The 13126-nt window shown below is 25.0% G+C and overlaps 1 protein-coding gene across 10 annotated transcripts in view; it reads right to left on the reverse strand.

Moving 5' to 3' along the window:
- Positions 1-13126, reverse strand: part of LOC120454879 (plasma membrane calcium-transporting ATPase 1) — a 39054-nt gene that overhangs the window by 5398 nt on the left and 20530 nt on the right. The window contains exon 17 of one of the 10 annotated variants that reach the window (XM_039640455.1): positions 7430-7441. The exons of 8 other annotated variants lie outside the window; for them this stretch is intronic. In XM_039640455.1, the coding sequence (XP_039496389.1) occupies positions 7430-7441 (12 nt within the window). Of the gene's footprint in view, positions 1-4184; positions 4656-7429; positions 7442-13126 lie in introns of those variants that run through there. One more of the 10 variants, XM_039640461.1, reaches the window with a different exon arrangement.

Genomic DNA, 13126 nt, shown 5'->3' on the forward strand with positions numbered 1-13126 from the left:
AATTAATAAATCTACAATCTATGCCTTAATTAAAAAATTAAGTAATCTCAATAATAGAACATTTTTAAAATAGTTTATATAAAAAGGAGTATATGACTTCAACATGTTTGAGCATACATAAGCTAAATACAAACGGATTAATGATTCAGGTGGACTAAAAACAAATTATTATACAAACCGAATGGTGATATACTATATATTTATAAATATCTAAAAAAAATAATAATAATAATAATAAATAAATAAAAATATATTTATAAATTTAGAAATATATTAAAACAAATAATAATATATTTATATATTTATATATTTATATATTTATATATTTATATATTTATATATTTATATTTATATTTATATATTTATATATTTATATATTTATATATTTATATATTTTTTTTTTATATATTTATATATTTATATATTTATATATTTATATATTTATATATTTATATATTTATATATTTATATATTTATATATTTATATATTTATATATTTATATATTTATATATTTATATATTTATATATTTATATATTTATATATTTATATATTTATATATTTATATATTTATATATTTATATATTTATATATTTATATATTTATATATTTATATATTTTTATATATTTATATATTTATATATTTATATATTTATATATTTATATATTTATATATTTATATATTTATATATTTATATATTTATATATTTATATATTTATATATTTATATATTTATATATTTATATATTTATATATTTATATATTTATATATTTATATATTTATATATTTATATATTTATATATTTATATATTTATATATTTATATATTTATATATTTATATATTTATATATTTATATATTTATATATTTATATATTTATATATTTATATATTTATATATTTATATATTTATATATTTATATATTTATATATTTATATATTTATATATTTATATATTATAAAATTTATATTTATATATTTATAAATTTATATATTTATAGAATTTATATATTTATATATTTATATATTTATAATTTATATATTTTATATTTATATTTTATTTTTATATTTATATATTTATAATTTATATATTTATAGAATTTATATATTTATAGAATTTATATTTTTTTTTATATTTATAATTTTTTTTTTTTATATATTTATAGAATTTATATATTTATAGAATTTATATATTTATAGAATTTATATATTTATAGAATTTATATATTTATAGAATTTATATATTTATAGAATTTATATATTTATAGAATTTATATATTTATAGAATTTATATATTTATAGAATTTATATATTTATAGAATTTATATTTATAGAATTTATATATTTATAGAATTTATATATTTATAGAATTTATATATTTATAGAATTTATATATTTATAGAATTTATATATTTATAGAATTTATATATTTATAGAATTTATATATTTTATTTATTATTTTTTTATTTTATAGAATTTATATATTTATAGAATTTATATATTTATAGAATTTATATATTTATAGAATTTATATATTTATAGAATTTATATATTTATAGAATTTATATATTTATAGAATTTATATATTTATAGAATTTATATATTTATAGAATTTATATATTTATAGAATTTATATATTTATAGAATTTATATATTTATAGAATTTATATATTTATAGAATTTATATATTTATAGAATTTATATATTTATAGAATTTATATATTTATAGAATTTATATATTTATAGAATTTATATATTTATAGAATTTATATATTTATAGAATTTATATATTTATAGAATTTTTTTTTTTTATATATTTATAGAATTTATATATTTATAGAATTTATATATTTATAGAATTTATATATTTATAGAATTTATATATTTATAGAATTTATATATTTATAGAATTTATATATTTATAGAATTTATATATTTATAGAATTTATATATTTATAGAATTTATATATTTATAGAATTTATATATTTATAGAATTTATATATTTATAGAATTTATATATTTATAGAATTTTTTTTTTTTTTTTTTTTATATATTTATAGAATTTATATATTTATAGAATTTATATATTTATAGAATTTATATATTTATAGAATTTATATATTTATAGAATTTATATATTTATAGAATTTATATATTTATAGAATTTATATATTTATAGAATTTATATATTTATAGAATTTATATATTTATAGAATTTATATATTTATAGAATTTATATATTTATAGAATTTATATATTTATAGAATTTATATATTTATAGAATTTATATATTTATAGAATTTATATATTTATAGAATTTATATATTTATAGAATTTATATATTTATAGAATTTATATATTTATAGAATTTATATATTTATAGAATTTATATATTTATAGAATTTATATATTTATAGAATTTATATATTTATAGATTTTTTTTTTTATATATTTATAGAATTTATATATTTATAGAATTTATATATTTATAGAATTTATATATTTATAGAATTTATATATTTATAGAATTTATATATTTATAGAATTTATATATTTATAGAATTTATATATTTATAGAATTTATATATTTATAGAATTTATATATTTATAGAATTTATATATTTATAGAATTTATATATTTATAGAATTTATATATTTATAGAATTTATATATTTATAGAATTTATATATTTATAGAATTTATATATTTATAGAATTTATATATTTATAGAATTTATATATTTATAGAATTTATATATTTATAGAATTTATTATATTTTTATAGAATTTATATATTTATAGAATTTATATATTTATAGAATTTATATATTTATAGAATTTATATATTTATAGAATTTATATATTTATAGAATTTATATATTTATAGAATTTATATATTTATAGAATTTATATATTTATAGAATTTATATATTTATAGAATTTATATATTTATAGAATTTATATATTTATAGAATTTATATATTTATAGAATTTATATATTTATAGAATTTATATATTTATAGAATTTATATATTTATAGAATTTATATATTTATAGAATTTATATATTTATAGAATTTATATATTTATAGAATTTATATATTTATAGAATTTATATATTTATAGAATTTATATATTTATAGAATTTATATATTTATAGAATTTATATATTTATAGAATTTATATATTTATAGAATTTATATATTTATAGAATTTATATATTTATATTTTATTTTTTATTTTATATATTTATAGAATTTTTATTTTATTTTATATTTATAGAATTTATATATTTATAGAATTTATATATTTATAGAATTTATATATTTATAGAATTTATATATTTATAGAATTTTATTTTATATTTTATAGAATTTATATATTTATAGAATTTATATATTTATAGAATATTTCGATTTTCACGTCTGATTTTTACCGTCACTTAGTAAACTCGACTGTCTTAGTAAAAAAAATTTACTGTTTAAAGTGAGAATGTTTATTAAAGACCTAAGCCAGATGTTTGAAAAGGTGTCATTACAGAATTAAATTATGAAATATTTATGATGCCCATTTTTTTTAACCGGTTCTTACTAAAGGTCGGCCATCTTCTTCTTGTAATGCTAGATATTACTTTATAATTATAATAATAACGAACACATTAAAACGTAAGGGAGAAATGCGGACAGCAGTTGTTATTAATTCTGTGCTAGTATAGTTCAGTGTAAAGTTCCGCGAACATTTTAGGAAACTAGGTACATTTGTATATGCGAGCAGAGCTTTATTCTAAGCAGCATATGTACTCATTCACGATTGTGAATGATTGACGATTTGTACTACTAGAGTTTTTACTTTTATCGACGTGCATGGTGGGTTTCGTTTATAATGTTTAAAGTAAAATAAAAATATTTATTACGTACGTTTGAATGCCCTTTTGGAAGTTTAGAGTTGGATTAGCTTTTGTTTTAAAGGTGGTTGTAGAAGAAAGAAATCAGAGAAATGGTAGTAAACATAGAAAACTTGAAGCAGAGCAGAAGACACTTTTAGCCCGATGTTGCTGTTGTAGTTGTATATTGTACTTCAAATTAGTAACTGATGCATCTTTTGATGGTGATCGATTGATTTTTTGTCAGATTTATAGTTGTTTTAGTTTTTGATACCATTTAGTAATATTAAGTAAAGAAGTATGATTAATATAAATTTAAGTTGCCGTATTTTTTTTATTTTTTGTTGAATACTATTGTTTTGTTACAATCAAGTAGTGTCTATTTAATTGATTATACTAACACACATTTAGGAGAACAACAATTTAAGAAATTTATATTTACCTAAGTATAAAGACAGACAATCTGTCTACAAGACTATTTTATCGGTTCAAGAAGTTAATAACCTATACAATTTAACTATTGTCATTGCTTTCTACTTTATTGTGGTCTACTTTGTATTCCAGCGCCATTAATTTAAGTTATAATGAACACATGAAAATATAATTACTGTGTTTTTTTAAAAATGTTAAACACATACTTCATTTTAGCACTTAGGTAAGTGTTCGACTTCGAGGATAATTGCGGGTTAGTTTCAATATTACATTTATGTAGATCTTGTTGATATTTTATTGCAACTGTCAATTACACCTCAGTCTCTCGTATTGGTTCCGCCAGCTTTAAATTACAAAAATTAATAACAAATATCTCATAATTACTTTTGAAACAAACGATAATGAAAATTTAAAGCGGATCAATCAATAATTTTAGAATTGAAGAAGAATAATATTAATTGTAGAAAATAATCAAGAAAGTAAAAGGTATAGACTGGTGTATATGTATATAAATATATATGTATATATAATGAGCAGATCTGTTTCATAATGAAAGAAACAAAAAGTAAAGTAAGTTTGTGTTAAATGTCATAAATTTAAAACCTCTATGGGTTATACGTAAAACAATTATACGTAAAACGTAACAACCGGATACTTTAGTTTACATGTACTTTTTAAAATATCGCAATTGTTTAAGAAAGGATTTCTTTCATTTTTTCTAAGATTAGTTTATCAATCCAAATACCCATATATCTATATAGTCAGCTGGCGACTAAAATAGGTACCTTTCAATGCTACGTTTTTGACATAGCTAATTTACTGTTATAAGAAGTGAAACATGAAACCAAAAAAGAGCTCCAACTATTTTGTGCCCAATAACCACTTCTAATCCATAGTGCCGTAGTATCAATAGGACCGTGACACATGCAAAAGACAGTTTTTTCCTGTATCACGAACATTTTAAATTTTATCTAATCTTGAAATTACTATAAATTCATTTGTGCCTTTCTGAAAACCTGTTATTGTAAATTACTACGTAACGGGACAAATTGTTTCGGTACTTATATTTTGTTCTTTAATTTTGAATCTTGGTGAAGCAGGAAAGTAGTAGGGAATTGCGTAATAGAGTTACTAATTTGTATATCTTATAAATGTGTGTAAGTAAGGTTACCCAGTTTAAATGAAAATACAAAAATGCACTTGATACAAGAATGATATTAGTAACGCACTTACAAAAATAAAACATGTCTTTTTTCCGGAGTTCGATGAGCTACAACTTTTAATGATTAATAATAGTTTACAGCCTGCAGATACAATTGCCTGAATACAATCATCATAAGCCGCTAAGAGATCAACAATTTGCATATACTACTTTGAAAATTACCGTTGAACAACAGCGTTTTTCACGAGTTAGGGAATTATGTACTTTTATTATGCTATTCTATACATAAGAAAATTCTCATTGATTTTATATTGATTTTATTTTAACGTATTTAACAGTATTACATAATAGTAGAAATAAGATACAAGTAAAATAAGGTAAAATCTCCATTGTCTATACTTCCCATAGGATGCACCCCCAGTTACAAAAAAAAAATACTCGTTTAACAGTGCGCTTTGAAAATGCAATGAATCAGAAATTCAGGTGAATTAACTATAGATTATCTGTCATTAAAAATCCAAGGATAAGATTTTTCAGAAAGTCTTCAGAAATTGGTAGGTTTTAATACAAAGCATACCATATTGGACAACTATAGTTTGTTTGGTTGGTGTAACGTTAAAAAAGCTCTTAGAACCTCTTAGATCCTTAGAGTCCAAGTCACTTTTATACATCAACTCCAAACTACAATTTTGTTATTATTATTATTACTAATAAAATAAAATAAACCTTATATTCTTTTATACTATATTACCGATAATTTAAGCTGTAAAAAATATATATCAAGAATTTAATTTAAACGATTGTTCTATTTTGTGACTGATAATAGGAAACGAGGTTATCCGTTTCTACATTCTGATATATGTAGTTGTAAACAGTGGATTGGCTCACATTTTTCAGATAACAAAACAAAACATTAAACGACCACCGCGGCGGATTTCGTTAACAAATCTGAACCAACTCAGATCTCTTTTTTTTAATCGGGTTTGGTTGCAGAAATAATTAAACTAATCACTTAATATTTGGGGTATGTCAGTTTGCAAAAACAATGTATACACTACGAACAACAAAAATACACTACTGCGTTTTCTATGGAACGTCTTTAAATGAATTAAAACATACTGAAAGAAAACAAGAGTTAGCGACGAAGCTGGAAACAATTAAGAAAGAAGCCGGAGCTGTCTTTGTTATCTTTTATAATAAAGAATGAGAATAAAATACGCTTTACGATCTATTTAAAAGCCCAATTATCAGCATGTCGCGGAACTAATTAGCAAACCGGAAGCCTATTATCAATCGTTAAGGCTCGAGCCGCAAACCGAAACCAAAGCCAAAATTATATGGGTGGGTTTAAAGTCGTGATATTTGATAACATGAATATACATCTGTGAAATTCATTTCGGACACCGGCGTTAAATATCTTATTATTTAGCAACTTTTGGTTTATAAAATATATAAGAATAACACAATCTTCATCAGAAAAACAGCCAGTCAATCTGGTCCTTTATGATCTTTACTTTTTTTGGTCGTAAGTGTCAGAAAAATTGGTTAACTTGCTAAACTTGCACACTTTCAAACTGTGTCCTTTCCAGAATGGCACATATATGTACATATTGCTTTTTATAACAAGCAAGAGATATAGTTCAAATGGTTTTTTGTAAACTAAAATGATGTATTACATAAATATGTATTTACAGTTAAAAAAAAACAATTTAAGCAAGAACCCTTGTTTTTCTGTAAATGTATAAATAAGCATGTTTCAGAGACAAGTCCGAAATGGGTGACAATTAATGCATATTAACATAAGCAACACACAATAAGTTCTTATTGATGGCAGGGTGCGAATAATATAAAAATCAATTTTAAAAACAAAACTTTTATAATTAGAGATGTTTTGGTTTTTAATAAAACAAAACACTGTCTAGCTGCCAATACATAAAATCATAGACAATTCTTACCGGTACTGAAATCTGGTCGTTAGTTGAGTTTGCACGTGAGTTTTCAATTGCAATTAATGATGGTAATGACAATAGTCATACATACAAAGAAAATTCGTTAATTTTTGTAGGTTTATTAATTTTTTTTTGTTATGTTTTATATAGTTTTCCAATTATTTTTTTATAGTAATTCATGTTGTAGGTTGAATCAATCGGGAATGGATAAGCAATAATTATAAAGGGATGAAAAATATTGAAATAAAATTAGAAGGTTTAGCAACATTTTTTGCATGGTGCTTATGGTGATTGTGGTTCTTGTATTACATATATATTTGCTATCTAAACTCTTACATTCGGTAATTCAAATAATGTTGTGATGTTAATATAAACATTCCGATAAACATCCATCACTCTATGATATACGACGTTTTAAGTTTTATTTCCAAATACTTATCCAAAGTTTAAAAAAAAGTAACAACACATGAAACCAACAACATACGCCCTTATTGAATGAGTAAAGTTTATACTATTAAAAATAAAGAAAGTTTTTACCGCCTGGAGTAAATAAAATGGCAGATAAATATTGCAGATAGTATTATTGTAATGAGTATCTGGATGGTATTTGTTCTAAACAAATCCGAATATTATCTTTTATCTCGGATAAAAATGCTAATCCACGAAATCCATTATCTAAAATATACAATTGGTTCGGGACTATGACAGAATAACAAGATGCGTAACGGGCCAAAATTTTGATCTAAGAAACGATTTGATTAATGTTTTGTTCAATTTCAATATGATCTAATAAAATATTATTTAAAAATTGATGTCGTGACTATTTTTTTTTGAAAGTTTTTGTTTTGAAATATTCATTTGTTAAAATCGCCGCTACTACATATCGCAATTACTATTCGCGCTTATAGTTACATTTTCTAATGCAACAAAAATATTTCAATTGAATATGTTTTCGGTTATATAGCGAAAATTTAAAAAAATCGAGGAGGTCCTACGTGAAGTCAGCTTAAGGCAAACGGATTAAAAGAAGTTAAAAAAAAAACAAGAGAGAACGCTATAGTCGAGTTCCCCGACTATCTGATACCCGTTACTCAGCTAGTGGAAGGGAGAAGGAGAGTCTTAAACACAGTTTTTGGCGGTTTGTAGACGTTATAGTGGGAGTGGCAGAAAGTTTTTTGGCAAATCGATAGAAATTTACAAGACTAATACAAAAATGAAAAAATATCTAAACATTTTTCAAAAGTGTGGGCGTAGTAGCTTTGGGCGGTTTGCGGGCGTTAGAGTGGGCGTGGCAAAAAGTTTTTTGGCAAATCGATAGAAATTTACAAGACCAATACAAAAATGAAAAAATACCAAAACATTTTTCAAAAAGTGTGGGCGTGGCAGTTTTGGGCGTTTTGTGGGCGTTAGAGTGGGCGTGGCAACATGAATCGACAAACTTGCGCTGCGTCTATGTCTCTGGAGTCTGTATGCTTAATCTCAACTTTCTAGTTTTTGTAGTTCCTGAGATCACAGCGTTCATACGGACGGACAGACAGACGGACATGGTCATATCAACTGATCAAGAATATATAACTTTATATGGTCGGAAACCCTTCTGCCTGTTACATACTTTTCAACGAATCTAGTATACCCTTTTACTCTACGAGTAACGGGTATAAAAACAAATTTGGCGATCACTTCCCACCCAATATTGCGCCCTTTTTATACCCGTTACTCGTAGAGTAAAGATTCGTTGAAAAGTATGTAACAGGCAGATGGAAGCGTTTCCGACCATATAAAGTATATATATTCTTGATCAGGATCAATAGTCGAGTCGATCTGGCCATGTCAGTCTGTCCGTCCGCACACTTGAAAAATGTTTTGATATTTTTTGCATTTTTGTATTGGTCTTGTAAATTTTTGCCACGCCCGAGTGGGCGTAAGAGTTTACGCCCACAAACCGCCAAAAACTGTCAGTGTTGAAGACTCTCCTTGGCACTTCCACTAGCTGAGTAACGGGTATTAGATAGTCGGGGAACTTGAATATAGCGTTCTCTCTTCTTAAATATATTAAATCGATAAAAATAATTCAACTGAATCTTATTTGCATTTTAAATACTGAAAATGAAAAGAATTCATCAAAAAGTCATTTACATATTGACTTTATAAATATTCTAAATAATTAAAACATATACAAAGTAAATTATTATAACTACTGTAATTTATAAAAAAGATTTTCCAATTGCGGAATAACCCAAGAATCATTGTCTACTTATATATTTCACACGTCACAAGCTGAATACTCTAATGACAAATATTCTAATATAAGGTCGTTTATGAAATTTATTGTATATTATGTATATACATACATAGATTCGGCTATTATTATTTCTATGTTGTATTCCAATAATTGTTGCGTGAAGGAAAAACTAGAGTTTTTACGTGGCAATTTATTAAAAATAATATAGGTTTGAAATCTAAGAACTTGTAACAAGAAGGACATATTTTGTCAAATTTACAATGCATTAGCATAGGTGTGCACACTTACAGAGATCGGCTGTCACTGTATGCGTACATGAAGAGCCTAGAGCCAGCTCTAGAACCAGCACAAAAAAAAATCGTCTGCAAAGAACTCGTTTGGCGTTGCGCATCTTGTTATTCTAATGTCTTTGTTTCCACCCTGTTCCAATTTTTACTTTCGAAAAATTGTCACGGATTTGAATTGCCCTCTGATAAAACATTCCACCAGGCATTCAGATGACGGATTTAAATTTTGGAAAACGAAAATTAACTTTACAAGAAATTATTATAATTCATGATAATCGCTGGACCTATATTAAAAAACACTAATGTGAATATTTCGTCTTTATAAGAAAGAAAATAAATTTTTGTCAATGAAATAAATATATATATTTAGAAAAGCATTTTATTTAAGGAGAAATTCTCACGTGACGTTAGGCCAGTTTTCGACTTTGTTATGAAGACGCATTTAGACTGACAAAATTATATTTTTATTCATTAAAATTATTGATGTAAATGTGCTGTAAATTGCCTTATTTCTTATTAAGTTATTTTTATTTATTAACTAATTGTTTTAGCTGTAAGTATTTTGTTAGGCTTGAAGAAGTTTGAATGCCAACTTTTGTGTGGGTACAAGATAGATACCTTTGACTGCTAGACGCACAAAAATGCAATATATTTCTTAGATTTATAGGTTGAGGTATAATTACGGTCGTTTCGCAACTCTGTCCTGTTAAAAACTTAGGACTACCCTACAGATGACTTTAATTTTAAAATGCTTAGAAAAAAGTATTTACTGCTTATCGTTTAGAATTGCATTTGTTCACATTCATTAAAAACGAGCCAAAATTTTATCAACTATGAAGTTCTAAAACTCAGTGAAAGCATATGCTTTTGTTTAAGGTGCACTCATGACAATTTGAGGTTTAGTTTGACACGCAATGGAAATTTTATAAAATGTCCCTAGCAAATAAGGAAAACTTTGTTCTGTTAACATTTTTTTCTTTGCTAATTTCGAGTAAAAATTGGAACAGGTCAGTTTGTTAATCGACTTTGCAATACTTGATTAAAACAAAAGTCATTTACTTAAAGTTTTGTTTTAGAAGCAAAATAACAACGGAGCAGGAAAATATCTTTTATATTTTCAAGTGATAAGCATGGAAACAAGATTTTTCTTATCGATTTATGCTGCAATTTTATTTTGTATTACATAATTAAAATGAGACCTTAGAACTACTAAAGGAGTTCAAGTCAGCTTTTTGTAAAACAAGCATGAGGAAGCGCCTGCCTTTCGACATTCACGACCTTCAGATACCCATTACTAAGCTAGTGGGAGTGCAAAGAAGAAATTTCAAAATTTGTTTGGCATATCAATAGAAATTAGCAAGACAATAATCTAATCAATTAAAATCAACAAAGTTTTCAAAAGTGAGAGTTTAGGTTTCAGAAGCAAAACTTGGACAGTGAGTAGCGACCTGTTGTGTTGCACTACGTGCGGCTGACTAGGCTGGCAACCAGGCGAAGGATAACCCAGCCGCAGGCTCCAAATGCCCTTTAAATGGGAACCCATTTAGGTGTGGGTCCTCCCAACTGCCAAACCACCAAGCTCGGCTGCAGTGCACTTTCAGCTCATGGGGACGAACACTTGTGGCTGGAACTGTGGCCAACTGAGTTTAGCCATCCATAAATATTTATTTACCCGCTCGTCGGCTTGCGATTGTAATTGTTGTACCCGATTGTCGTTAGTTGTGTAGAGCAACTACCCCCAGCCCAACTTTTGCTTGTTTGCTTTACGATATTTACGAGTGAAATTAATTATTAAACACAAAAGAGCGCAGTCGGCATAATAAGCAAATAAGTCAACATTTCGTGTTTACAAGAAAGTTGATACCTATGCGATTCTTGCCGGATGGCTTGCTCTCTCAAAGCGACCTTTTTGTCAATAGCAAAATAACCAACAGACGAATCACATGATTTTCATGGAGACTAAAAATAGTTCTATGGCTGCCGTCGAAAATCTGGTATCTATATGGACCAGTCTAAAGTTTTTTGTTCTTTGTAGTGGCGGGAAATTAGTGAAGCACTGGTCAGCCGTACTACCATGGAAGTCTTTCGCAGAGATATATGGTAAATGGGCTAGAAGAGCATGACAGATACTGTTGTGTCGATATTTTCTACAAGGACCTTGAAAGTTTATGGTGGGGACATGCAAAATTCTCAACAGGCCGTACCAATATCAGGTGAAGAGTCTCTAGTCGATAGAGTAATAAGTAGGTAAGGCTAAGGTAATGGCAAATTGCGCAGGTGATGGCAAATTGGATCCGTAACTTCGGGATAAAGATTGGCTCTGATGATTGAGATAGTCGTGCTTGATTTGGAAACAACAACATGATTTATGTGCTCGGTCTGGATAAATAGAGTTTCTCACTAGAATACTCAATAGAATTTTCAAGCTTAATATGAATATGAAACGGACGGGCATGGCTATATTGACTCGGCTGTTGATATTGATCAAGAATATACAAATACACTTTATATGGTCGCAAATGTTTCCTTCATTGCGTTGCAAACTTCTGATTGAATTCACTATACCCCCTGCAAGATCATCACCAAAATCTTTCAATTATAATGCAAGGAACTTAAAGACTAGTGAATATAGTGTCATAAAAAATACAAGTAGTACGAGAGACAGCAAAAGCATTCCGAATACGGAGTCTTAAATTTGCATGTAATTTAATGAGGTTAAGAAAGTAAGTTCCTTAGATCACAGACAGACATGACCAGATCGACATGGGTTGTGGTTATGATCAAGGATATATATACTTTTTATGTTCAAAAACCTTTCGGCTTCCTATTACGCCATTTTCCAACGAACCTTGTATAACAGTGTGGGCAAGACAAGCGGGGCAATCTTTTAAAATAAGATCCGAAAAACTAGGCGTTACAAAAATATATATAATATAATATAATATATCACGACTTTAATTAATTTTAACTAAGAATACGTTCAAAAGTTGTTGGAGTTTAAAAATCCAAAAAAAAATCCTTGTTTTAGCAAAAATTTCTTTAGGTTTAATTTAACTAATAGGAATTATTATTTTTTTTAATTTAAATTTATTTATACCAAATGAAAAATAGTTTTAAGTCGACATATATCGGAATCGTTTAGAAACTGCGGGCATGGAAGAACATGATTTTCTA

Source organism: Drosophila santomea, chromosome 4, assembly GCF_016746245.2.
Source record: "Drosophila santomea strain STO CAGO 1482 chromosome 4, Prin_Dsan_1.1, whole genome shotgun sequence".
Classification (NCBI taxonomy): Eukaryota; Metazoa; Arthropoda; class Insecta; order Diptera; family Drosophilidae; genus Drosophila; species Drosophila santomea.